Source organism: Engystomops pustulosus, chromosome 7 (genome assembly GCF_040894005.1).
Source record: "Engystomops pustulosus chromosome 7, aEngPut4.maternal, whole genome shotgun sequence".
Lineage (NCBI taxonomy): Eukaryota > Metazoa > Chordata > Amphibia > Anura > Leptodactylidae > Engystomops > Engystomops pustulosus.
In genome coordinates this window covers 25477504-25503817 of record NC_092417.1, presented here as the reverse complement: position 1 = coordinate 25503817, position 26314 = coordinate 25477504, and the positions used below count along the sequence as shown (strand labels likewise).

Here is a 26314-nt window from a genome sequence, read left to right as displayed (position 1 = left end):
GAGTTAATTTTCACGCATGTTGTCTGCGTATTGAAAATGCATTGAAAACAAAAAGCGCATGAAAAGGGTAATGACTCCTAGTAAAAACTGATGAAAAATACAGCCAAAAATGACAGTTTTTCATACGTTGCACCAAACTCTGCAACACAATTGTGAAAGAGGCCTTAGAAACATAAAAGTGAAGGAGTAATTGAAAGCTGCAAAGAAAGATACAATTCCGCATTTTATGTATTGAATTTTAGAACACAAAGATCAGTGGAATAACAAAACTCCAGTGGACCTAGGAAAAACTTTGGATCAGGGCCCTATATTCTTAAGCCCAATGGCATTATAAAGAGAACTCTACCTGGCCTACATCCATGGCCTACACCAGTTCCTACACCATGCTGAAGAGATGCAAACAGATTGAAACAATGTGGGAGTCTGTTCCATATGGATGTATTCCACCAAAAACAACACAAATGGAGGACAAGTCATATACAGTAAATAATATTAAGAAAATGTAAATTTTTTTGAAAAATACATTAAAACATACTATATTTCATAACAAGTATAAACAATCAAGATGACCTACCACAAAACGGACAGCTTGGACGATGTGACATAATAACGTTGTCCTACATTTATGGCAGTAATTCACAAGCGTGGGTACTAACAACCATTATAGGCATGCAGAGTCTACTTGGATATTTAGCATATCACCTTAGACCCAAATTAAGGAAGCTTAATTATTCTTGCAAGTGCATTAGTCAGTACAACAAGAAAAAGGGTTTACACCCACCATTAAAGCACATCGGCCCATCGTCCACCCCAACACGTGTTTCAGCAATAGAGGAGTATGGATGTGAGTATGTAAAGTATTTGTGTGTTTCATTTATTACTTATTTTAGCATAATGGGGCACATCTACTTACCTGTCCGAAGGAGTTTCCGAAAGTGCATTGTCCGTCGCGATTCACTAACATCCCCACCCAATATCCTGCATGTGTCACTTCCCCGCTCAGGTCCATCGGAGTTCACCATCTTCTTCCTGGTATATGTAAGTGCATTGCTTGGGACACAATTTTAATCTTAAATTCTGCACTCAGTCCGAATCAGTCGGATCTTACGACGGCATGCCCCCCTGATTTCTGTCGCATGAAAGCCGGCGCCGCTGCGCCAAAATCCGATGGCATGTGACTAGAGATGAGCGAGCACTAAAATGCTCGGGTACTCGTTATTCGAGACGAACTTTTCCCGATGCTCGAGTGCTCGTCTCGAATAACGAGCCCCATTGAAGTCAATGGGAGACTCGAGCATTTTTCAAGGGGACCAAGGCTCTGAACAGGGAAGCTTGGCCAAACACCTGGGAACCTCAGAAAAGGATGGAAACACCACGGAAATGGACAGGAAACAGCAGGGGCAGCATGCATGGATGCCTCTGAGGCTGCTTAATCGCACCATTATGCTAAAATTATGGGCAACAGCATGGCCATGACAGAGTGACAGAATGAAGCTAGATAGCATCTAAAACATCCAATAATTGACCCTGACACTATAGGGGACGGCATGCAGAGGCAGCGGCAGCAGCGACAGGCTAGAGAGTGGCATGGCGACATACCCTAAATGGACTCAGGCTTCAAACCAATGGGTGGCAGAGAGGAACCAAAGGAGGTGAGCAAGAAGCGCTCAAATAATATCGGTACATGATAAAAGTTTGCCAGTATATTTTGTGGATTACACAGCAGGGTGGCGACAAAGTTAACATGGAAGCCATGAAAACAACCCAAAATTCTGCCTGACACAGCTCGTTTGATAAGGGGACCATGTATGGAGGCAGTGAACTAGTAGTAGATTAAAGGTGCTGCAGTTAAAACTATGTTAGTTGGATCTTGGCATGGAGCTGGCGCTCCGCTGCCAGGCGAGCTTTCGCCAATCCAAGCCCCTGTCTCTAGGCTACTCCCCAAACAGCACTTCTAAGAACCTTTTGTATAAGATCAAGTGTAGTAGCGTTCTTATAAGTTTGGGATATGGCGGGTGAGGGGAATGTAAACAGATGCGCAAGAAGCGCATGATGCGCATGGAGCTGGCGCTCCGCTGCCAGGTGAGCTTTCGCCAATCCAAGCCCCTGTCTCTAGGCTACTCCCCAAACAGCACTTCTAAGAACCTTTTGTATAAGATCAAGTGTAGTAGCGTTCTTATAAGTTTGGGATATGGCGGGTGAGGGGAATGTAAACAGATGCGCAAGAAGCGCTGAAATAATATCGGTAAATGATAAAAGTTTGCAAGTATATTTTGTGGATTACACAGCAGGGTGGTGACAAAGTTAACAAGTTTGATGTGGAATGCCCTGTAATTAGAGATGAGCGAGTATACTCGTCCGAGTATACTGCTCGGTCGAGTATTAGCATACTCGGACCGGCTCGTTACTCGGACGAGTATCTCGCCGGCTCGAGATCGAGCAGTAAATTAATAAAATAAATTGAATAAAAATATTTTTATTGTAAAAAAAAATATTACACATGTTTCCATATGTTTTACTTGTAAGAACACATTGAAATAACACTATTCTTCACTTTCCAGGTGTTCGCACGTGTCTCCCGCTAAGTTAGGAGATGTTCGGAACATCTGGAATGTGAAGAATAGTGTTCTTTCAATGTGTTCTGCACTTAAATGGTCCTGTATTCACTGTTTTTAATGTTTTAATTCTATTCTTCACTTTGCAGCTGTGCGCGTATCTCCGAACCTATCGGGAGACAGGCGCGCACACCTGCAATGTGAAGAATAGAATTAAAACATTAAAAACAGTGAATACAGGAGCATTTAAGTGCAGAACACATTGAAAGAACACTATTCTTCACATTCCAGATGTTCGTGCACATCTCCTAACTTAGCGGGAGACACGCGCGAACACCTGCAAAGTGAAGAAAAGTGTTATTTCAATGTGTTCTTACAAGTAAAACATCTGCAAACATCTGGAATTTTTTTTTGCACTGTTCTTTTACTGTTCAGTTTGAATTAAAAAAATGCTCGGGTCTCCCATTGACTTCAATGGGGCTCGTTATTCGAGACGAGCACTCGAGCATCTGGAAAAGTTTGTCTCGAATAACGAGCACCCGAGCATTTTAGTGCTCGCTCATCTCTACCTGTAATAGCTCTTGGGCGGTGTGCCTTTTATCGCCTAGGCTCAGCAGTTTGAGCACCGCCTGCTGTCGCTTAGCGACGGCACTGCAGCTGTGCCTAGAGCTACCGACTGATGGCGCCATGGCCACGGATGGTAATTCGGAGGAGGAGGAGGTGGAGGAGGGGTGGGAGGAGGAGGAGGTATACTAGACCTTTGAGACTTGGACCGAGGTAGGCCCCACAATTCTCTGCGTCGGCAGTATATGACCAGCCCCAGGGTCAGACTCGGTCCCAGCCTGCACCAAGTTAAGTGTAGTAGCGTTCTTATAAGTTTGGGATATGGCGGGTGAGGGGAATGTAAACAGATGCGCAAGAAGCGCATGATGCGCATGGAGCTGGCGCTCCGCTGCCAGGCGAGCTTTCGCCAATCCAAGCCCCTGTCTCTAGGCTACTCCCCAAACAGCACTTCTAAGAACCTTTTGTATAAGATCAAGTGTAGTAGCGTTCTTATAAGTTTAGGATATGGCGGGTGAGGGGAAAGTAAACAGATGCGCAAGAAGCGCTGAAATAATATTGGTAAATGAGAAAAGTTTGCCAGTATATTTTGTGGATAACACAGCAGGGTGGCGACAAAGTTAACAACTTTGATGTGGAATCCATGAAAACAACCCAAATTTCTGCCTGACACACCTGGTTTGATAAGGGGATGATGTATGGAGGCAGCTATATGGACGACTTTTGGAGGTAGCAATGGAGACAACGTGTGGAGGCTGCTATGGAGACAATTTAATTTGGATAGTGCCTGTATGTGGCAGTCCAAAAAAGTTTTCAAACAAGAGGAGCAGGTAGGTGGCCCTCCAGAAAAATGAAATAGATTGAGTGCCTGTATGTGGCAGTCCAAAAAAGTTTTCAAACCAGAGGAGCGGGTAGGTGGCCCTCCAGAAAAATGAAATAGATTGAGTGCCGGTATGTGGCAGTCCAAAAAAGTTTTCAAACCAGAGGAGCAGGTAGGTGGCCCTCCAGAAAAATTGAATAGATTGAGTGCCTGTATGTGGCAGTCCAAAAAAGTTTTCAAACCAGAGGAGCAGGTAGGTGGCCCTCCAGAAAAATTGAATAGATTGAGGGCCTGTATGTGGCAGTCCAAAAAACTTTTCAAACCAGAGGAGCAGGTAGGTGGCCCTCCAGTAAAATGGAATAGATTGAGTGCCTGTATGTGGCAGTCCAAAAAAGTTTTCAAACCAGAGGAGCAGGTAGGTGGCCCTCCAGAAAAATTGAATAGATTGAGTGCCTGTATGTGGCACTCCCAAAAATTGTTTAAAAAAGAGGACCGGGTAGGTGGCCCTCCAGAAAAATTAAATGCATAAAGTACTATAGCTAGAGCCAGTGGGCCCTGTCAAAAAATAGCCAGTTTCCTCTGCTTTAGTGTACAAAGAGGAGGAAAATGAGGAGGAGGAGGAGTGCATAAATTATTCAGGTTGAGCTTCCTTCACCTGGTGGAGATTGGAAATTATGAGAAATCCATGCTTTATTCATCTTAATAAGCGTCAGCCTGTCAGCGCTGTCAGTCGACAGGCGTGTACGCTTATCGGTGATGATGCCACCAGCTGCACTGAAAACCCGCTCGGACAACACGCTAGCGGCAGGGCAGGCAAGAACCTCCAAGGCGTACAGCGCCAGTTCGTGCCACATGTCCAGCTTTGAAACCCAGTAGTTGTAGGGAGCTGTGTGATCATTTAGGACGATGGTATGGTCAGCTACGTACTCCCTCACCATCTTTCTGTAAAGATCAGCCCTACTCTGCCGAGACTGGGGACAGGTGACAGTGTCTTGCTGGGGTGACATAAAGCTGGCAAAAGCCTTGTAAAGCGTACCCTTGCCAGTGCTGGACAAGCTGCCTGCTCACCTACTCTCCCTCGCTACTTGTCCCGCAGAACTACGCACTCTGCCGCTAGCGCTGTCAGAAGGGAAATAGTGTTTCAGCTTGTGCACCAGGGCCTGCTGGTATTCATGCATTCTCACACTCCTTTCCTCTCCAGGGATGAGAGTGGAAAGATTTTGCTTGTACCGTGGGTCCAGGAGAGTGAATACCCAGTAATCGGTGCTGGAATAAATTCTTTGAACGCGAGGGTCACGGGATAGGCAGCCTAGCATGAAATCTGCCATATGCGCCAGAGTACCAACACGTAAGAATTCACTCCCCTCACTGGCCTGACTGTCCATTTCCTCCTCCTCCAACTCCTCCAACTCCTCTTCTTCTGCCCATACACGCTGAACAGTGAAGGACTCAACAATGGTCCCCTCTTGTGTCTCACCAACATTCTCCTCCTCTTCCTCCTCATCCTCCTCCACCTCCACCTCCTCCGATATGCGCTGAGAAACAGACCTGACGGTGCTTTGGCTATCAACAAGGGAATCTTCTTCCCCCGTCTCTTGTGACGAGCGCAAAGCTTCTGACTTCATGCTGACCAGAGAGTTTTTCAACAGGCCAAGCAGCGCGATGGTGATGCTGATGATGGCGGCATCGGCACTGACCATCTGTGTTGACTCTTCAAAGTTACTCAGCACCTGACAGATATCAGACATCCACGTCCACTCCTCATTGTAGACTTGAGGAAGCTGACTGACCTGACTACCAGTTCTGGTGGAAGTTGACATCTGGCAGTCTACAATCGCTCTGCGCTGCTGGTAAACTCTGGATAACATGGTTAATGTTGAATTCCACCTCGTGGGCACGTCGCACAACAGTCAGTGAGCGAGCAGTTGGAGGCGGCGCTGCGCTGCCCTGAGAGTGGCAGCATCTGTGCTGGACTTCCTGAAATGCGCACAGATGCGGTGCACCTTCGTGAGCAAATCAGACAGATTGGGGTCTGTCTTGAGGAACCGCTGAACAATGAGATTTAACACATGGGCCAGGCATGGCCCATGTGTCAGTCTGCCGAATTGCAGAGCCGCCACCAGGTTACGGCCGTTGTCTCACACAACCATGCCTGGCTTCAGGTTCAGCGGTGCCAGCCACAGATCAGTCTGTGCCGTGATAGCTCTTGGGCGGTGTGCCTTTTATCGTCTAGGCTCAGCAGTTTGAGCACCGCCTGCTGTCGCTTAGCGACGGCACTGCTGCTGTGCCTAGAGCTACCGACTGATGGCGCCATGCCCACGGATGGTAATTCGGAGGAGGAGGTGGAGGAGGGGTGGGAGGAGGAGGAGGCATAGTAGGCCTGAGAGACCTGGACTGAGGTAGGCCCCACAATCCTCGGCGTCGGCAGTATATGAGCAGCCCCAGGATCAGACTCGGTCCCAGCCTCCACCAAGTTAACCCAATGTGCCATCAGCGATATATAGTGGCCCTGCCCGGCAGCACTCGTCCACGTGTCCTTGGTCAGGTGGACCTTGTCAGAAACTGCTTTCGTCAGGGCACGGATGATGTTGTCTGACACGTGCTGGTGCAGGGCTGGGACGGCACATCGGGGAAAGTAGTGGCGGTTGGGGACCGAATAACGAGGGGCGGCCGCGGCCATGAGGTTGCGAAAGGCCTCGGTCTCTACCAGCCTATATGGCAGCATCTCCAGGCTGAGTAATTTGGAGATGTGGACGTTGAGGGCTTGGGCATGTGGGTGGGTGGAACTGTATTTCCTCTTGCGCTCCAGCGTCTGGGGTATAGACAGCTGAACGCTGTGCATGGAGACATTGGTGGATGCTGTAGAGGATCGTGGAGGCGAAGGTGTGGTTTTCACATGGGAGGTGTTTGGTCCGGGGTCCTGGGCAGCGGGCTGACTAGCAGAGGCAGCAGATGACACAGGGGAAGGAGCAGTGGTGTGCCCGGCCGGAGGTGAATGGCTTTGGTTCCATTGAGTGGGGTGTTTAGCATTCATATGCCTGCGCATACTGGTGGTGGTTAAGCTATTAGTGGTGAAACCCCTGCTGATCCTAGTGTGGCACAGGTTGCACACCACAGTCTGTCGGTCATCCGGTGTTTCTTTAAAGAAACTCCAGACTTCCGAAAATCTAGCCCTCGTCACGGGAGCATCACTACATGAAACATTTGGCGCTGATGCACCAGCTCTGGCCCTGCCTCTCCGTCTGGCCACACCGCTGCCTCTTCCGACCTGTGCTCGTCGAGGACTCGCCTCCGTCTCAGAAGCACTGTGTTCACCCGGCCTATCAACCCAGCTTGGGTCTGTCACCTCATCATCCTCCGATCCCTCAGTCTGCTCCCCCCTCGGACTTCCTGCCCTGACAACAACTTCACCACTGTCTGACAACCATGCGTCCTCATCGTCCGACACCTCTTTACACACTTCTTCCACTATGACAACAATGTCATCATCACCCACAGACTGCGACCAGTGGAAAACCTGGGCATCGGGAAAGAGCTCAGCAGCAACCGGACAAGTGGCTTGTGACTCTGGGAAGGGTCTAGAAAACAGTTCCTCAGAGTATGCCGGTTCAAATGCCAAGTTTTCCTGGGAGGGGGCAGACTGGGGGGAAGGAGGCTGAGGTGGAGGAGCTGTAGGAGTGCTGATTTCGGTGACATGGGTGGACTGTGTGGAAAACTGACTTGTGGAGAAATGGCTAGAAGCATTGTCCGCAATCCACGACATCACCTGTTCGCACTGTTCTGGCCTCAACAGTGCTCTACCACGAGTCCCAGTAACTTGAGACATGAACCTAGGGAGTGTAGCTCTGCGGCGTTCCCCTGCTCCCTCATCAGCAGGTGGTGTCTCACCCCGCCCAGAGCCATGGCCTCTGACCCTTGCAGTAGATGGATGCCCATGCCCTCGTCCTTTACCCCTAGCCCTCGGGTTAAAAATTTTCAAAATGAAAGTCTATTATATAGACAAAACAGAAATATTTTAACTGTTAATTTTTTGTGTGTTTTGGGGGGTTTTTTTTGGGGGGGGGGGTATGTTTTTTTTATTTTTTGTGTTTTTTTTATTTTTATTTTTTTTATTTATTTATTTTTATAGAACAAAACGATCAGAAGAAATCACACAGCAACCACAGAAGATGATGATTGCTATAGCTAGTTTCTAACCTACACTGACAGCGCAAAACAGGATTTTGTGCTGTGCCTGTGACTTTCAGTTTTGAAAAAAAAAATAAAAAATAGGCAGACTGTGCCTAATTCAATCAAACCCCTAATAAATTGTCCCACTTAGGTGTTTGAGATGGATATGTGTGTCACTAAGAGCTAAATAGAACGTCCACAAGTCTCCCTGCAAATTCGGCACAATATGGTACTAGCTGCACTACTAGTGCCAGCAAGGCCAGCCACAAGCAAATAATAAAAAAATATATATAACACTATTGTAGCCCGAAGAAGGCCTGTTGGGTTCTTGTATGGCTAGTTTCTAACCTACACTGACAGCACACAACAGGATTTTGTGCTGTGCCTGTGACTTTCAGTTTTGAACAAAAAATAAAAAATCGGCAGACTGTGCCTAATTCAATCAAACCCCTAATAAATTGTCCCACTTAGGTGTTTGAGATGGATATGTGTGTCACTAAGAGCTAAATAGAACGTTTGCAAGTCTCCCTGCAAATTCGTCACAATATGGTACTAGCTGCACTACTAGTGCCAGCAAGCCCAGCCATAAGCAAATAAAAAAAAAACAAAATAAAACGCTATTGTAGCCCTAAGAAGGGCTGTTGGGTTCTTGTAGAATCACTCCTGCCTAACAGTAATCTAATAGAACACCCTAATGCTATCCCTGACCAGCAGCAGCTCTCTCCCTAACGGCATCCAGACAGAGAATGATCTGAGCAGCGCGGGCAGGGGCTAGTATATTACAGGGTCACCTGATCAGGCTGGCCAACCACTGCTATCGACGTGTAAGTGTACCACGTGATGCTGGGTGTAGTGCAGAGTCTCCTGGCTTTTGATTGGCTCTGTTTCTGGCTGCCAAAAATCAAAACGGCGGGAGATGCAATTTTCTCGAGCTGGCGAAATATTCGTCCGAGCAACGAGCAGTTTCGAGTACGCTAATGCTCGAACGAGCATCAAGCTCGGACGAGTATGTTCGCTCATCTCTAATCTAGACCCTTCTTGTGACCAGCGCCTGAGGCAGGCTATTCCACAGATTGACAGTCCTCATAGTAAAAAAGCCCTGTCGCCTCTGGTGATTAATCAAAGATTGTAAACCAAGCACAGCAGTCAGGAAACAGATCACTCTTGCAGGGATCCAGCATGCTTAGAACCCCCCATTTGGGAGGATCCCCTTATCAGCAGTAGTTTACTGGGATTGGTTATGGAAAATTTTAAGTAGAATATTATTTTTTTACTTGATAGGGGTTTGGTGGGTATGTGCCCTAGTAGATGACCAAGGAGGAGAGGGGAGAATGCTTCATCCCTGATTACAAGCAGCAAACTGTGAAACTAGGATATCTCATGTACGCTTAAAGGAAAACTACCACCAGGATCAAGGATTTTAAGCAAAGCAAACTTACAGTACATGCTGGTGTGTGCCTCATCTGGCAAAGGAGCCTAAGGGGCCGCGGGCTCCATAGGTGTTAACTGAGTCTGGAGCCCTTAGGCTCATTTGCACCATTTTTTAAGTCATATTTTGTAAATACAAGGGCATGAATAGTTAAAACAAGAATGAATCCTGCCAGAGGTGGCACACACCAGAATGAAATTGTGCTTGTCTCCAGGAGCTTTCTCCCCTCTTCTCCTTGGTCTATCTATGCTCATAGGGCACATACTTACCCAACTCCTCTCACATAAAAAAATATTATTTTCCTTACAATTTTCCATAACCCATCCCAGTAACCTACTATTCATAATGGCATTCACCTAAATGGGGGGTTCCAAGCATGCTGGCATTCCTGTACCTCTGCTTCCTGACTGCTCCTGTCTGTATTGGATGTTGGATGTGAATTGTGAATGTGTTGCATATAAGAAGGTGGAATATAATAGGGGACCAACTAAAATTTTGTCACTCTGGAGTTCTCTCAAGTCTCGTAGTAGTATATAGTGTCCATCCTAACCCTCTTTTTGGAACAGACTTTTTAGAAGCAGCGGAATTCACCATAAAATGCTGTCCTGGCAAAGCAGGGGGACATCTAATCCAGAGGTACTGGGGGATTGTCCTTCTTGTCCAAATATTAGTTCCCTAATATCCACTTCTTGAAAATGGAGAAATGACCTGCATGACCTGCACATTGTAACAGCATGTGAGAGTTGTTCAGCATCATCCTTTGCAATGTACATGGCCAGAGTTTTGTACCATATCTTCAGTTTCCGTAGGGCACTGTACAGTTTCAGCACCTGATCTGACAGATCAAACCCACCCATGTATTTATTGTAAGCCAGGATACTGTCTGGCTTGGGGGAAGCGGTGGTGGTACCTCATACAGGGTTGAGGGTGCTGGAGTCCCCATGATTTATGGTCAGAACAAGGACATCCTTTTTGTCCTTATTCTTGACCAACACCATGTTCTAAGTGCCTTGATGTCCCCCCTTTCTACGTGGCTGCCCAACAAGGGATTAATCGAGACCTCTCTGATTGTTGCATACTGTGCTGCACGCTACAGTACCTCTGGAACTAAGGGATTGGAATAGTGGAATGCTGGTATAAAAGTTATCCACGTACATGTGGTAAAGCTTATCCAGCAATGGGTACCCAGATTGGTCAATCAGAGCTCTCTGGGAGATGGAATGATGCTACTAGACATGACCCCTTCAACTGATGATTGGTGCTGTCCTAGACAATCCTAGACTAGTTGTGTGTTACTCCCCTTAACCTCTGTGATCCCCACTGTGACAAATATTACTGCTATTGGCTGGTTTGGATCAACCAGCCAATAGCAATGAATATGGATCGGGGGCAGCGAAGCCCATCTGCACCACAAGTTAAAATAGATGGCTCCTTCTTGCTGTGATATACTTGTCTACAGACACGGTGATCGATATTACTGATGTTATAAGTAAAATTGACCAGCCAATAGCAGCGATCATGAACTGAAGGGGGGGAGTGGTCATGAAACCACATGAAACCAAGATGGATAGCCATCAGGAACAGCCGCCAACTTGCCCTGATCACTGTGGCTGAATCTTGTTGACAAGTCACTTCCCGCCACACCATTCTATAACAGGGTTTATATGCTAAACAATCTTTCATTTTTTTGGACAATTTGGACAAATAAGGGCCTATTTTTTTGCAAGATTAGATGCCCTTTAAAAATTCTTTATTTTAGACTCAATGAAGGTAATGGGAGAAAACTTGGATCAATGCGTAGTGTTCAGTGAACCTCAATGGCAAAGTTCAGGTTTGTGCCAAATTTTGTGGGTTTGGGCCTCCTAGACCCAAACTTAAACTTCATGAGAAGCTCAGGTCCAGGTTCAGTTCTACACCCTTTCACTCCCATTGTTACCGCCCATGGTTTGTACTGGAACTGATCATGGGGATTAACTCCTTAAATGCTGCTGGCAATTCATACGAACACAAATTTAAAAGGGCCCACTCATCAATATCAGTGAGGAACATGGTGTGTGCCATTCAATGAGTTGTTCTCTGATGTAATCTTCTGTACAATACATATCTTCCTTTAATGAATTACTCTTCATGTCATACAAGGATGTTTGTATTCATCTCTAGTGTCCAGCTGATTGCAGATCATGATACCTGGGATAATCTTGCGGGAATTTGTTGAGGCATCTAATGAGATCACTATTAATTGAATATATATTAACGAGTTCATTTCTATTATTTGTCATAAATCCCAAAAGATAAGCTTTAAATGACATAAGGGATTATTTTTCCCACATGCAATGAGATAGGAGACTGCATAAAAAGAGACACAACAGCACAACAAACAAATATATATTCCGTGATTTCATGGAACAAAATGGTTTATTGTTTTGGTTACAAAATGTACAATTTGTATTCAGAAAGTAAATATATCTTACCTCCTTGTTAACTGGATTAAATTGTGATGTAAGTACATTTTTACAACAGTACTGCCTGTATTATATAGTATAGTAAAGTATTTCTAAATATATATATATATATATATATATATATATATATATATACATATTACTTTGAATTTTTGAGATGTTTGATATGGTAAGTAAAAAAATATTGGCCAAGGACAAAAAATAGATACATTGGGATTTATGATACATGTTAGTATACTATGTTACTATGTTATTATGTGCATTATATTATCTCACAGATGTCTTATCACTTGACAACTTCCAGTTAAAACAGATTGTACCAAAAATTATTGGTCGAAAAGACAGAGCAAAACAACCTGATTAGTCAGTTTCTTCTCCTTGGACCCTTACCGAGTTCTAGAATGCACCCCCACTGTTCACAAGAATGCAGGTCCTGATTTTGCTAACTATAGAAACGACAAATCAAGCATGCATCCTGCTGGTCCATTGAATGCTATGGGAGTGTTAAAACTTTGTAACCATCAGAACTTGTTAGAAACCTCAAATACCCTAATTATTGCTCTGATCATTCTCGGCTAGACTACTTTAACTATCTAGTAATCGGTCTTCCACTTACTAAACTCTCTCCTCTACAAACTATTCTTGAAGAAAATCTACCATTTGATTCCATGAATTATGAACCAAACATACCTTGAGAATGCTGTATCTACACTGGTGCAGAAATATATTTTGTTTAATCCCTAAGCCGAGTGGTTTTGCTGGAAAAAACTATTATAAAATTCATGCAGCTTGCTATTCATATACACATTACATAGAGCTTCCTGGACTGTCCAGACAGGACTAATCAACCTGAGCTGGGTGACTCATATACAACAGCTGGGGGATGGTGCAGCATAGGAGCAATTTTTACTTATTTATTTATTTATTTAATAAATATATTTGTTTAATCTGATCCCTTCTAAAGAATGGCTGGACCCTTATACAAGCTCTTATACCTCCTTTCTCCTTACAGACTGTAAGATCTTCTGAGAAGGACCCTCAATCCTATTGTTCTCAATGACTATACTATTACTATGTGATGTCTTATTTACTTTTCATATGTATCCAGTGATTTGTAAAGCACTTCAGAATATAATGGCTCCATAGAAATAAAGATTTATTATTTGATTATTATTCATGAAAAAAATGTATTTCAAATGGGAAGGAATAAGGTCATTTTGCAGTTAAGTTGGAAATATTAGTAGTCAATGATTGGAATATTCTGTTCTGTAATGCACATTTAGCTAAGTTTATATCAACACGTTTGTTAACATGGCAACAGCTCCTTCAAAGGGCATCTTCCACCTGGATCAAGGGATGTAGACAAGCACACTGACATACTGGTGTGCCCCCCCCCCCCCCCATTCAGCAGGATCTGCTCTTCTTTAAGCTTCCTATGCCATGTTTTTTTTTTTAAAAAAGGCATTAAAAATTATGATCCTGAGGGGCTCCATTAACACCTATGGAAGCCAGAGATCTTCAGATTCATTTGCATAATTTTAAAAGCCTTTTTTTGATAAAAAAAAGCAGGTTATAAGAAGCTAAAAGAAGAGCAGATCCTGCCAGAGGGGTACACACCAGTATGGCAGTGTGTGCTACAATCCTTGATCCTGGTGGTATTCATGAGCACTGGTAAAATGAAAGCTGAGCTGTAATTGGTTGCCTTGGGCAACTAAGCACATTCTTACTCTGCCCCTTCGTTTCAGTCCTAGTGCATAGCTACAGTTCTCTTGACACTGAAACGTTACAGTGCATGTTATACTACTGCCTCCATAACCAGAAGAAGCAAACAAAAACTGATGGTGTGGGGTCTAGTTGCTGGATTCCCACTGATCTGATACATATGACAAATCCAGCACAGTATCAAAAAGTTGTAGAGGACCATATTATGTGTTGTAAGTGTAGTGTTTTTGTTTTGTACTGTATGACCTGTTATATAGTTACAGAGACTCAGCCTAGCCCATAAAAGTCAAAGATCGTGTTTTGGTTGCTAATGCAAAGTTCTGGGGGACACATTTGGCTCAGTTTACCCTCATGGTCAAAATTGGCGCTGGCACTGATCACACTATAAATTCTGCTGGTAAAGTCACCACCAAAATTGAAATGGCTATGCCTGTGATGGCCGCTGCCATTTTGAGGAGGATCGACACTCCCCGATGACGTAATCACAACCCTCTCCGTAAGGGTGGAACAATCGTGGGTGTTACTGAATGGATTTCGGTTTTAATACCCAAACCCGGAGAGGATTTTTGAATTTGAATTTCAATAGGTTTACTCATCACAACTGGGCACTGAATTTCTAATTTTACTTTCCAATCTTTTTTGGAATTATTATAATTGAAAAATGAATTTAAATATTTTGTTTCTATTGCAGGAATTGAAAATGGAAACATTCAACCACACATCATTCAATGACTTTACATTACTGTCCTTTACCAGCCTCCAACACTTCCAGGTCGTTATGTTTCCGTTTATTCTACTGACCTACGTTATATGCATCATGGGGAACTCTGCAATCATAGCAATTGTTCAAACAGAGCGATCTCTCCATACTCCAATGTACTATTATATTTCTGTTTTTGCATTTTTAGAAATTATTTTTGTTTCTTCCACCATTCCCAATCTCCTGGTAAATCTCGTATCAGGCAGACAAAAAATTTCATTTATTGGCTGTTTCACCCAGTTGTACGTCTTCAACTCTTTAGGGGTGACGGAGTGCTACCTCCTTGCTGTAATGGTCTTTGATCGGCACCTGGCTATTCATAACCCTTTACATTACCCATCTATAATGAACAATGAGTTTTGCATGAAGTTATCGGTTCTACCTTGGGTGGTCGGGTTTCTTATCGTTCTGGCACCAACTATCATCACTGCCCGGCTACCATACTGTGGTCCTCATGAAATCAACCACTTCTTCTGTGACTTTGCCCCTCTTCAGAGTATAGCTTGCTCCATACCTTTCTATGTTATTGTCATTACCAGCTCTGTAGCTTTCATTGATGTTGTTGTCCCATTTATCATAATTTTAGGATTTTATGTACATATTATTGTAACAGTTTTAAAGATTAAGAGCGGAGATGGAAAAAAGAAAGCCTTCTCCACCTGCTCCTCTCATCTGATTGTGGCGAGCCTTTTCTATGGTACAGCCACCATTGTTTATGTCAAACCTAAGGGTAGCCAATATGATAAATTCCTTGCCCTCATGTATACAGCTGTGACTCCACTCGTAAACCCATTTATTTATACTTTCAGAAACAGGGATGTTAAGGGAGTTTTCAGAAGATATTTGGGATGCCTTGGAAAGAAGAAATAATAAAACAAATCATCTTTAACCCTTTCAGGACCTGGCCCTTTTTTGTTTTTTCATTTTCATTTTTTACTCCCCATGATCAAAAATCCATAACTTTTTTATTTTTCCATGTACAGAGCTGTGTTATGGCTTATTTTCTGCGTAACAAATTGCACTTCATAGAGATGGTATTGAATATTCCATGCCGTGTACTAGGAAGCGGGAAAAAAATTCCAAATGCAGTGAAATTGTGGGCTTGGATCTTACGGATTTCACTGTGCGCCCCAAATGACATGTCTACTTTATTCTTTGGGTCGGTACGATTACGGGGATACCAAATTTGTATAGGTTTTATAATGTTTTCATACACTCAAAAAAATTAAAACCTCCTGTACAAAATTTTTTTTTGGGATTTTGCCATCTTCTGGCGCTAATAACTTTTTTATACTTTGGTGTACTGAGCTGTGGGTGGTGTCGTTTTTTGCGGATTTTGATGACATTTACAATGTTATCAATTTTAGGACTGTTCGACCTTGTGATCACTTTTTATAGAATTTTTTAATTTTTTTAAATGACAAAAAAGTGCCATTTTCGACTTTGGGCGCGATTTTCCGTTACGGGATTAAACGCAGTGAAAAACCGTTATCATATTTTGATAGATGGGGCATTTTCGGACACGGCGATACCTAATGTGTTTATGATTTTTACTGTTTATTTATATTTATATCAGTTCTAGGGAAAGGGGGGTGATTTGAGTTTTTAGGGTTTTTTATTATAATTTTTTTTTTTTTACTTTTTTATTTTTTTATTTTTAGTACTTTTCAGACTCCCTAGGGTACTTTAACCCTAGGGGGTCTGCACGATCCTATCATATACTCCCATACTACAGTATGGCAGTATATGGGGATTTTACTACTCATACATTACAATGTGCTGATAGCACATTGTAATGCATGGGTTAACCTGAAGTAGCCTCGGGTCTTCGCGAGACCCGAGGTTACCATGGCGACGGATCGCCGCTCCCCGATGACGTCACGGGGAGCGGCGATCCTCGAAAAGATGTCGGCGCCCACGCGCCGGCGATCGAGGTGAAAACACCCGCGATCGGTGCTAGCACCGATCGCGGGTGTTACCGGTAAGCCTTTGCTGCAATATGCAGCAAAGACTTACCGGCTATGGAGAGGGCTCAGCGCGTGAGCCCTCTCCATGCACCCGCGGCCGACCCGTGACGTGCTATTACGTCACGGGTCGTGAAAGGGTTAATGTTTGAAATTTGTATTATAAGTAGTGATTAAGGCACCCAAAACTGATCTTAGTATTGTAGGTCCAAATCCCCAAATATAAACTTCAGCAAAAAGTTTGGGTTCTGCAACTGGTTCAACTCCCCACCATTAACACCAGTGGTGCCAGCACTGATCACGGATGTTAACTCTTTATATATAAAATAAATAAAAGTTGTGCAGGTTCTCAAGTTTAAATCTGAATTAACACTGCCGTGTGCCCGCCGTACCGTAGCATGGTGGGCACACGTTGGCGCCGGGGAGAAGAGGAGGGGGTGAGCTCTGCTCCATAGAGGAACATGGTGCACGGCACCGTATGACGAAAAAGATAGGACATGTCCTATCTTTTCACAGGGTAGGGAACGATATGGTGCCGCAAGTTTGCTGCGCCGTACTGCTCCCCGTAGGGCGCAGATTATAATGGTTAGGGTAGGTTGTAGACTACCTCTAAGTAAAATGTGCAGAATCATTTTGTCATGTTTACTCAGTTATGTGAACACCCAGGAAATTGGGCAATTTGTAATATCTTGGGTCACTATTTGGTAGGCCCTCAAACTACATTAGAAAATTGTTAGCCATGTGTCTAAAGCAGTGATGGCTAACCTATGACACGCGTGTCAGTAGTGACTCGTCTAGCTATTTTCAGTGACACGCGGCCGCCGGAGAGTTAAGTTTCATCCTCGGCTCCTACACGGCCAGGTAAAGTAGCCGGGAGGCTGAGAGATTGTCATGCACTGAGCTCACAGCACTTCCTCCTCCTCTTCCTCCACTGGGCTGGCCCCTCCCCCTGTGTGAGCTGTGCCTCATGTCTCCAGTCAGCACAGGTATCATCCCGGGGCTCAGCACCAGGAGAGGTGACCCGACCATCTACTCCAGAAACTCCTCTGCAGCTCCTGATAGTTGTGCTGGAGGGAGTTGTTGTGGTAGGTCACCTCTACACTGACCATCTCCACAGCAGGGATGAGGGAGGACAACCACTCTCATCATGCATACAAGATATCATACAGTGAGTAATGTCAGTGTACTGTATGATGAAAGACGTTTTGTGACGTACAAGCCCTGAAATAATCACAGCGCCTTGCAAATCGCCAGACATTTGCTCCTCATGAAGGAGATGCAGACAGCGGCACCTGCGACTCACTATAACCTGTGAACTTTCATGACGAAGTTTGCAGGTTACTAAGCATTTTCACACGTGTCTGATTGTAACAATCTATTACAATGTGCGATTTGCACATTGTAATAAATAGATGATGTGGAAAATCACCATATACTGCCATACTGTAGTATACTGTAGTATGGCAGTACATGGTAGGATCATTTAAACAACCTACGGTTAAAGTACCCTAGAAGCTAAATAATTATACATATTTGTTATTTAAACTATAAATATCACAAAATTATGTTTTTTTTCTCAAGGTGACACACCACCCGAGTTATGCTCGGTTTTTTGACGAATTTTGACACGCCAAGCTCAAAAGGTTGCCCATCACTGGTCTAAAGGCTGCATACCCATGACCTTTTCATGTCTGTGATATGGCCGCATAATTTGCGGTTGTATCACAGCTCCCAAAGTACACAGGGCACACAGGGAGGGGAGGGGTATTAATGTGTGCGCACAGAGGAGCAGGATGCATGCTATAATTTCAGTGGGGTGTAAGTTTGTGGTACAAGGGACTAATGATTTGGTGCACTAACAAAAAGGTTAAGAACTGTCTCCCCATTATTGAAGTTGAAATAGAACTCTGTAGAACAGATTTCCGCTGGTCTAATGTATGCAACAAACGAGTCAGAAAATTAGAAATGCCAGAAAAGTGTCAGATTCAAAGTGGTTCCCAAAAAAAGAATAAGTTATGAGTGTTGGAAAAGTATCAATATTGTGGCACAATACATGCAGCAGGGGAAAATAATTTCTACCAGTTTTCCGTTTGAAGGTCGATAATAAATGCCCCCTCAGTATCTCACTACACTTTGACCAAGTTGTTACGGCCTCGCTTTATGTGGAGAGCGGAGGGGCTAGGATGACTCAGTTTGCATGTGTAGTGTGCAGGGGGCGCTTAATTCAGAATTTCTGGCTACAGTTCTTTAGGAATCTGGCACCCCCTGCACTGCTCCGACAGAGTGCACTTTTTTTGGTGCACCTTTAACATGGGGCGTGCAACACACCTCTGTCAGACTATGCATATTACACGGTCTGACTGTGAACGGGCCACAGTCGCGCCACAAAACAGCCACGTGCAACACAAATGTGGCGCAGACACTTCTTAAATAACTGTGCAAGCAGTTTGAACCTATAAGAATGTGCGAAGTTTGGCAGAAAAATGGTGCATGGAGCTTAGTTAATGTGCCCCGATGTATTTTTTATAGAGGACCCATGAAAGTTCTTGCAGCACTGTGTCAAACACTGCGGGCTTCAAAGCAAAATAGCAGTCATTCCCTGGACACAGTAGGAATGTATGTAGAGAAGGAGCATTTTAGCGATTTGGGAAAACAATTTGTATGGCCATCAGGAATAATAGTGCCTTGGTATATTGTGATGTATTATTAATAAAGCACATGCAAAAATGCCTGAAAATGTTGTTTTTTTTTGCACAGAAATTGATATTTAAAAATGTTAACTATACGGAAATCATTTTTTTTTACTGTTTTTCCCATATGGGATCCATAACTTCTGGTTCATTTATTATTACTAATGCCCTGACTTTTCTTTTTCTTATCTTACTCTGTACACAAATTATGGATATCTGCATAGTTTGCATATTATTATATTCTTAAAGGAAATCTACTGCCTATTCTTCCTTTTATTAACCAATAGGGACATAGGTTTTTATGAACTTTAGTACAGTATTTTATAAATGTAGTTTTTGTCTTTATGTACTGTAAAGGGGTCCACGGGGACTCTCCAGGGCTCTGGTTCTTACGTGCCACCCAAATCCCTTATATCCACTTCTCTGCTCTTTCTGTACTTCCCAGTGGGAAGGGAAAAGGTACATAGAAAAAAGGGAGGCAGCCACAAGGGCTTTTAAGGGGTAACACACAAGTGACTCCCCCTGGAGCCCTTGCACCTCATTTAAACTAAGACAAAAGTAAAATGTATACATAAAATACTGTATCAAAGTTCCTTATAAGCATATGCCCCTATTCAGACTACCTTGCAGTGTGAATGGTTAATAAAGGGCAGAATAGATGTGATTTTTTTAAGAAAGGCAGAAACAATTGTTGCAGCATTGCATTACTCTCAATGATAAATGTCTTGAATCCCCTCCTTATTAAACAGAAATAAAAGGCTTGTCCAAAAAAGGCCTTTCCATTGGGGCTTTAATTGGAAATCTTCTCTAATTACTGATTGGACGCAGTGTTAATTGAAGTGCTCGGCTCTATTAAGATCTCTAATTATCTCCTAATCACCCAACAAAGTTGATATTAGGACATGGACAGGCCTTGCTTGATCATGATCCTGGGCTATATCCTCTCATACAAGGCTCATTAAATGTTTTTAGTACTATGCTAGTAGCATGCAGAGAGCCAGATATGAGAGCCGAACCAGCAGTTAATAATTTCATTTAAGCCATCATAGCAACCGCATTATCAAATCATTACTCCTCTAAACAACAACTTGTCCTGCAAAAATCAAGCCCCAACAAATGAGAACTTTATTTTTGTAAAATCTATTTTTAAGAAAATGTTTAGAAACAATATGTACTTTTTCTGTGTCTCCAGAAATGTATTGACCGAGAAAATAAAGTTATTGCTAAGTAGAAACGGAGGTGTGCAAAGGACAAAAAAATTGCTGATGTTAATGCAAGTTCAAGCCTTTGTTAATCCCTCCCATCATGTTAGTTATACTACATGGTGAACACTATGGGGGTCATTTACAAAGGGCCTGAATCGCATCTTTTCGTCGGGTTGCCCGAAAATTACCGATTTGCGCCGAATTGCCCTGGGTTTTTGGGGCACGCGAACGGATTGTGGCGCATTGGCGCCGGCATGCACGCGATGGAAATCGGGTGGAAATGGAACCCGATGGATTTGGAAAAACAGCTGTATTTTTTTTTTTAAATATGTCGCTCGACACGCACTTACCTGCACCCAGCATAGCTTGGTGAACTCCAGTGAACTCCGACGGACTTCAGCGCAGCAGAGACACCTGGTAGACATCGGGCCACTACCTTAGTGATTCGCCGGAAGACCCGAATCAGTGTCAGAGAACCCGCCACTGGATCGCGAATGGATCGGGTAAGTAAATCTGCCCCTATATATCAAGAATGTCAAAAAGCATCAGATTAGCAATTTTTCCCCAATTTATCCTCAATTAATAAAATAATGAAATAAAAATTAATACATAAAGGTTTATCAATAAACATTTATGCGTCCAAAAATGCAGCTATTAAAAAAAAAAACAAGCTCTGGTCCATTTATTACGACTGAAATTTTGAAATGTTATGGTTTTTGAAAGGAAAGGGTGATATGCAAAAGAGGAGATGTTTTTGTAACATAATAAACATAATAAAACCTACATAAATTTGGCATCACTGTGATTATATCGCATCAAAGAATAAATTTGAGGTGTCATTTGGAGCGCACAATTAAAGTTGTAACTACAGAACCCACAAGAAAATTATGCAATTTTTTCACAATTTCCGCAGATTTGAATTTTTTTACTAGCTTTTCAGTGCATGGCATGAAATATTTAATACTATCACTAGGAATGGGAATTTGTTGCTGAAAAAAACAAGCCCTCACACAGTTCTATACACTAAAAAATACAACAAAAACTGGAAACCAAATAACACAAAGTCTACTGGTGTTAAATGGAACCCAACACTGAATACAATTTTGAGGCTCCATTTAGGCAAATCTCGGATGAACCTGAACTTCACTGGGTCCGCTCATCACTTCAGAACTCCACTAAAATAGGGCCCATATTTATCAAAACAATTTATGTTTTTTTGCATCCATAAGAGCTAAATTTTGATCAAATAAGATTCTGTAGACCATTATTTTTTACATCAGATATCAGATGGAGGCTCCATGCTTGAGGTAGGTTGAGGTACAGATGTTCACAGTTGTAGTTTAAAAATAGGTGACCAGTTTTTTACATATACTGTATAAATTGTATATATAGTAGTGACATCACACATTGGCCACTTAGTATCTTATAACTATGTTTAACCCGATGAATAGTCAATCAAAGATGAATCCTCTCTAGAGATTTCATAATTTCCTCCTTGTGGATTTAATTTTGAAGACCTGTTATTACGTGAACTATCATTATTATTTAATTATACAGTCGAGGTAAAAAAAATCCCATAGGAGAAGTCCAAAAATATCTTTGGTTCATTAAAAGTGGACATGTATATCTTAGATCTTTTACAGATTGAAGGCCACAATAGAAGAAGGTTTCAACTGACTAAGATTAGATTCATTTACGGCAACTGTTATTTTTTTTTAAAAACTCACTTTTCACCTATTGTTATTTATTCCTCAATGAAGCTCATAGACTATAAACTATAAGACAATAGAATTAAGGCCTTATTTTAAGAGGGGGATTTGAAGTCTTATTGTTGATGCATTATGATCAACTGAATTAGACCTACATCATATATTTTAAAAAAAAACTATTTTCACAAAAAAATTGAATAAGTTGGGAGAAATCAGATGAGAATTTTTAAGCTGATTTTGGAGAGCCGCAGGGGGTTTTGGTCGGCTTAGTCAGACCCCCTTGATTCTGCACTGTAGAAATTTTTCAATAACAGAGCACTAATACGGTTACCATGCAGGAATACGAGAAATGAGTAACTTATAGTACATAAAGTGTTAAAGAACTATACACAATAAGATTACCTGCACACAAACATTGCATAGATCTTTAGTGAAAAATGTATGTTTTCTTTCATTTTTCATTGCTCATTTGCTTAAGTCTTTAAAAATTGGTTCTAATTAGGATATGCTTTACTTAAGATATTAGCCTTGGGGGGGAGGCGGGTCGTTGAAATAATCGTTGTGGGCACTGAACTACTAAAAAGTATTAGTGCTGCCTTGTGCCATCCATTCTAAAAAAAAGACAGCATACAGCTTATTATAATTGTTGTGTAAGTCTGCCCTAATGCTCAGCTACAGAACCTAATGGAGCGGGTCTCCAGTAAGAATCAGTTGACTGTTGCTAAGGCTCTGTAAATACGACGCCCCTTGGGCTTTGATCCTAGGACGCAAGCTTCACAGCAGGAATAGGGGACATACATACATATTGTGATAAAAAAAAATAAAAAACCTAAGAGAATGTCCATTAGTAGGCCACGAAATAAGCTGTAAAACATAAAATAATGTTTGTAAATACAAATGTTTATACATATAAATAAAATATAAAATACCACTTCTACTTATAACAATGACAACCCACAAAATGATGTTTTTGAGGAAAGTAATTAAGCCTTAACTAACATTTACATGGTGTTTTTGGCAAATCATCTTATTTATTTGAATGAAGAGCAGAGTTAATGAAGGAGATTATCATGAGCTAAGAATTAAACTATTCTAGTTGCTCATGGCAGCCAATCAGACCCCAGGTTTATGTTAAAAACCGTTGTGGGAAAACGAAAACTGAGTTCTGATTGGTTGCCATTAGTGTTGTGCAGATCTGATCTGTGTTGATCGGATTCAGGTTCGTACAGTACTTTGCAAGTTCGGGTCTCCCAGACCCAACCCAGAACTTTCTCAGAAGTTCGGGTCCGAGTTCAGGTCAACCACCCTCCCAATCCCTTAACTGCTGGAACCGATCGCAAGCATTTAGTCTTTGAATACCGATGGCAAAGTCTCCGGGCACTATCGCTCCCCGTTGTAATAATTTAGAATGATGGCCTGACCCAAAATTGTAGTATGTAGTGCAGCTGCAGCAATTTATATGCAGTTGGTGTTTTTGCCAACAGTGTAACTTGTGGGAGTTTGAGTCAAACTTGGATCCGGACACATTTTTTACAGGTCACTAGTTACCATGAGCAACTAGATCTAGAAACCTGATTAAATGAGGAGTCACTGTATCCCTGTATGGAACTACCTTACATATTGCTGAGGCTCCGTATCCGCTTCCTTCCATGGTTTAGAAATGGGTTGAATGGCTGCAGAAATTCTGACCTATTTAACACCTTTCAGTTTTTTCAGAATTCTGATGTTTATTGCATTAAATATACAAATAAACTTGGACACATTTTGGAACATTTTGCATTTCTTCATCACTCGGTCCTGTTGGGAAAGTGATTCTTCACCAGACATAGTCGGCCACATTTATCTAGCTGTTCGCACCAGAATTCCCTCATAATTTGTGCATAAATATGTCTAAATGCTTTATACAACATTTATTAACCATTTCATTACTGGACAATTTTCCAGTTTTGCCATCCCTCTTTCCACAGGCCATATATTTTTGTATTTTCCATTTACAGAGACCTAGGAAACTTATTATCTGCGGGACAAATTGTATTTTCGAGTGACATCATTTTTTATTTTGTTCATTGTACAGGGAAGCTGGGAAAAAAAATTTGTGGTAGAATTGCCAAAGAAACACAGGTACTTCATATTCCTACAGGCTTTAATTTTACATCTTTTCCTGGGCGGTCCGAATAGCACCTCACTTTTATTTGTTGGGTAGGTATAATCACAGTGGTAAAAAATGTATAAAGGTTGAATTATGTTTTAATACTAAGAAAAATTTAAATTTTGCGAAAAAAGAATTCTTAGTTTTGCCATATTCTGACAGCAATACATTTTTCATACAATGGTCTATGGGGCTGTGTGAGGTATCATTTTTTTGCGAGACAAGCTGGCGTTTTCATTGATACCATTTTGGGGACGTATAGCGTTTTGATCACTTTTTATTAAAATTTTTATGTGTTACAAAATGGCAAACAAATGGTGATCGAGGCATTTGGGCGCCATTTTCCGTTAAGGTTTTTTTTTACCGTAGGGAATAATCGTTTTTGTGTTATGATGGATTAGACATGTTGGGATGTGGTGACACTTCACATGTTTATGATTTTACTTATTTATCATTTATTTATTTTTATACGTGTTCTAGGGAAAGAGGGGTGATTTGAATTTAATACTTTTTAATATTTTTGAAAACTTTTTTTTTTACTATTATTTCCTAGGGTAATTTAACCCTAAAGTGTCTGATCACTTATACAGTATACTGCAATACAATTAGAGTCTGTCTCTGACAGATTGTAATACAGATTGATGAATGACAGCTATGGGAGCCAGGCTCCCAGCTGTTATGGTGACCAATCGGCACCCTGCAATGACATCACAAGGGTCGATCAGAAATCCAAGATGGCGGTGCCCATCGGAAGCACTGTTAGGTGCTGTTGTCGGCTTTGACCGCGGCAATTAACAGGTTAACTGTCACGATCGGTGCAAGCACTGACCGCAGAAAGTACCGGCAGTTGTCAGCTGTGTACCTGACCCCTGCCACTTATGGAGATGGGCTCAGCTATTGAGTCCTCTCCATACTCCCCTTATATATAGTCATATATAGTCATACAGCAGTATGGAAGTGGTTAGAGGATTAAGACAGTATTTAGACATAGAGGTAGTCAAGCGCAAACAGTGATACACAAGGGTTTTTTTTCTCCACCAGGATGAAATGTCAGCAGGTCTGTTCACAATGGTAGAGCTGCACTTTTTCTGCCGGTGGGGGGGTCATTTACATATTATTTCCATAATTTTATGTGCTCATTTCATTGTATGTATTCTATTATAAACAATTCCATCCCTTCTGGCATAGGATATATACGTACTTAGGGAACATTTATGCAGCATTTTTTCTACTTTTTAGCAGACCTTAACACTTCATATGCCAGCTTTAACAAGCCATCTAAGCCACTATGAAAATCTGATAAAAACTTAAAATTTTACAACTGGCGCACAAATCCGGCCTAATGACGCATCTCCCTCAATGGGGCAGATTTATCTTAGTTGCATGTGTGTTTTTTGCTTGTATTTTAGTGAATTTTGGGGTATTTGCATAATTTTTGCGACTTTTTCCAGCAGTGCGCTAGAGTTTGCAGTGTCGCTGTAAATCAGGTTTGTGCTTAATTTGTCTTTGTATTTCTCCTGCTTCCAGATGTTTGCGCCTGATTTACAATTGTTTTGAACCCAAAAACACTCCGACCAGGCGTAGGAAAGACAATGGAATAGGTTACCGTACTTAAAAATTTGTGGCATTTTAAAATTCTAAAAGTCTTAAAAAAAAAAAAAAAATCCTTTGACAAAGATCCCAAACAACAAAACCAAATTAAGCGTAAAAAAAAAAAAGATTCCCTAGAGTGTAAATAAAGCCCAGTGTAGGGGAAAAAAGCTAAGTGACCCCCAATATTTTTTAATACCTGAACCCTCACCTATAATAACAGTCAGTGATAAAATAATTAAATGAATAATAATAATAACAATTCCGTCAATAGTAGGTACAACAGGCATAATGATACATAAGTATGATGATAATAATGATCATACATGTAAATGTGCACAGCTGGTATAGAGAAAACGTATCATTAAAAATAAGAAGATATCTATCATCAGCAATAATCATAATTGTAATAATCAGTGCAGTACAAGAATGAGATAATGTCACATGTCCCTCTCTCCAGGAGCGGTGCCGTCCTCCAGGAATGCCGCCTGACATCAGGGACTTGCACCTGGAGACCCCGTACCTGGG

General features: G+C 42.1%; 1 protein-coding gene across 1 annotated transcript; it reads left to right on the top strand.

Moving 5' to 3' along the window:
- Positions 1-359: 359 nt before the first annotated feature.
- Positions 360-15349, top strand: LOC140070119 (olfactory receptor 6N1-like). Its single transcript, XM_072116452.1, has 2 exons — positions 360-482; positions 14411-15349. The coding sequence occupies exons 1-2, from the start codon at positions 360-362 to the stop codon at positions 15347-15349; spliced, it is 1062 nt and encodes a 353-aa protein (XP_071972553.1).
- Positions 15350-26314: the final 10965 nt, after the last annotated feature.

What these genes read in the sequence shown, in the direction of transcription:
- LOC140070119 (XM_072116452.1), top strand. Translation starts at nt 360, where the DNA reads ATGGCCTACACCAGTTCCTACACCATGCTGAAGAGATGCAAACAGATT. An exon ending in TGGAGGACAAGTCATATACA is followed by an intron (nt 483 to 14,410) that starts GTAAATAATATT and finishes TTTCTATTGCAG; the next exon opens with GAATTGAAAATGGAAACATT.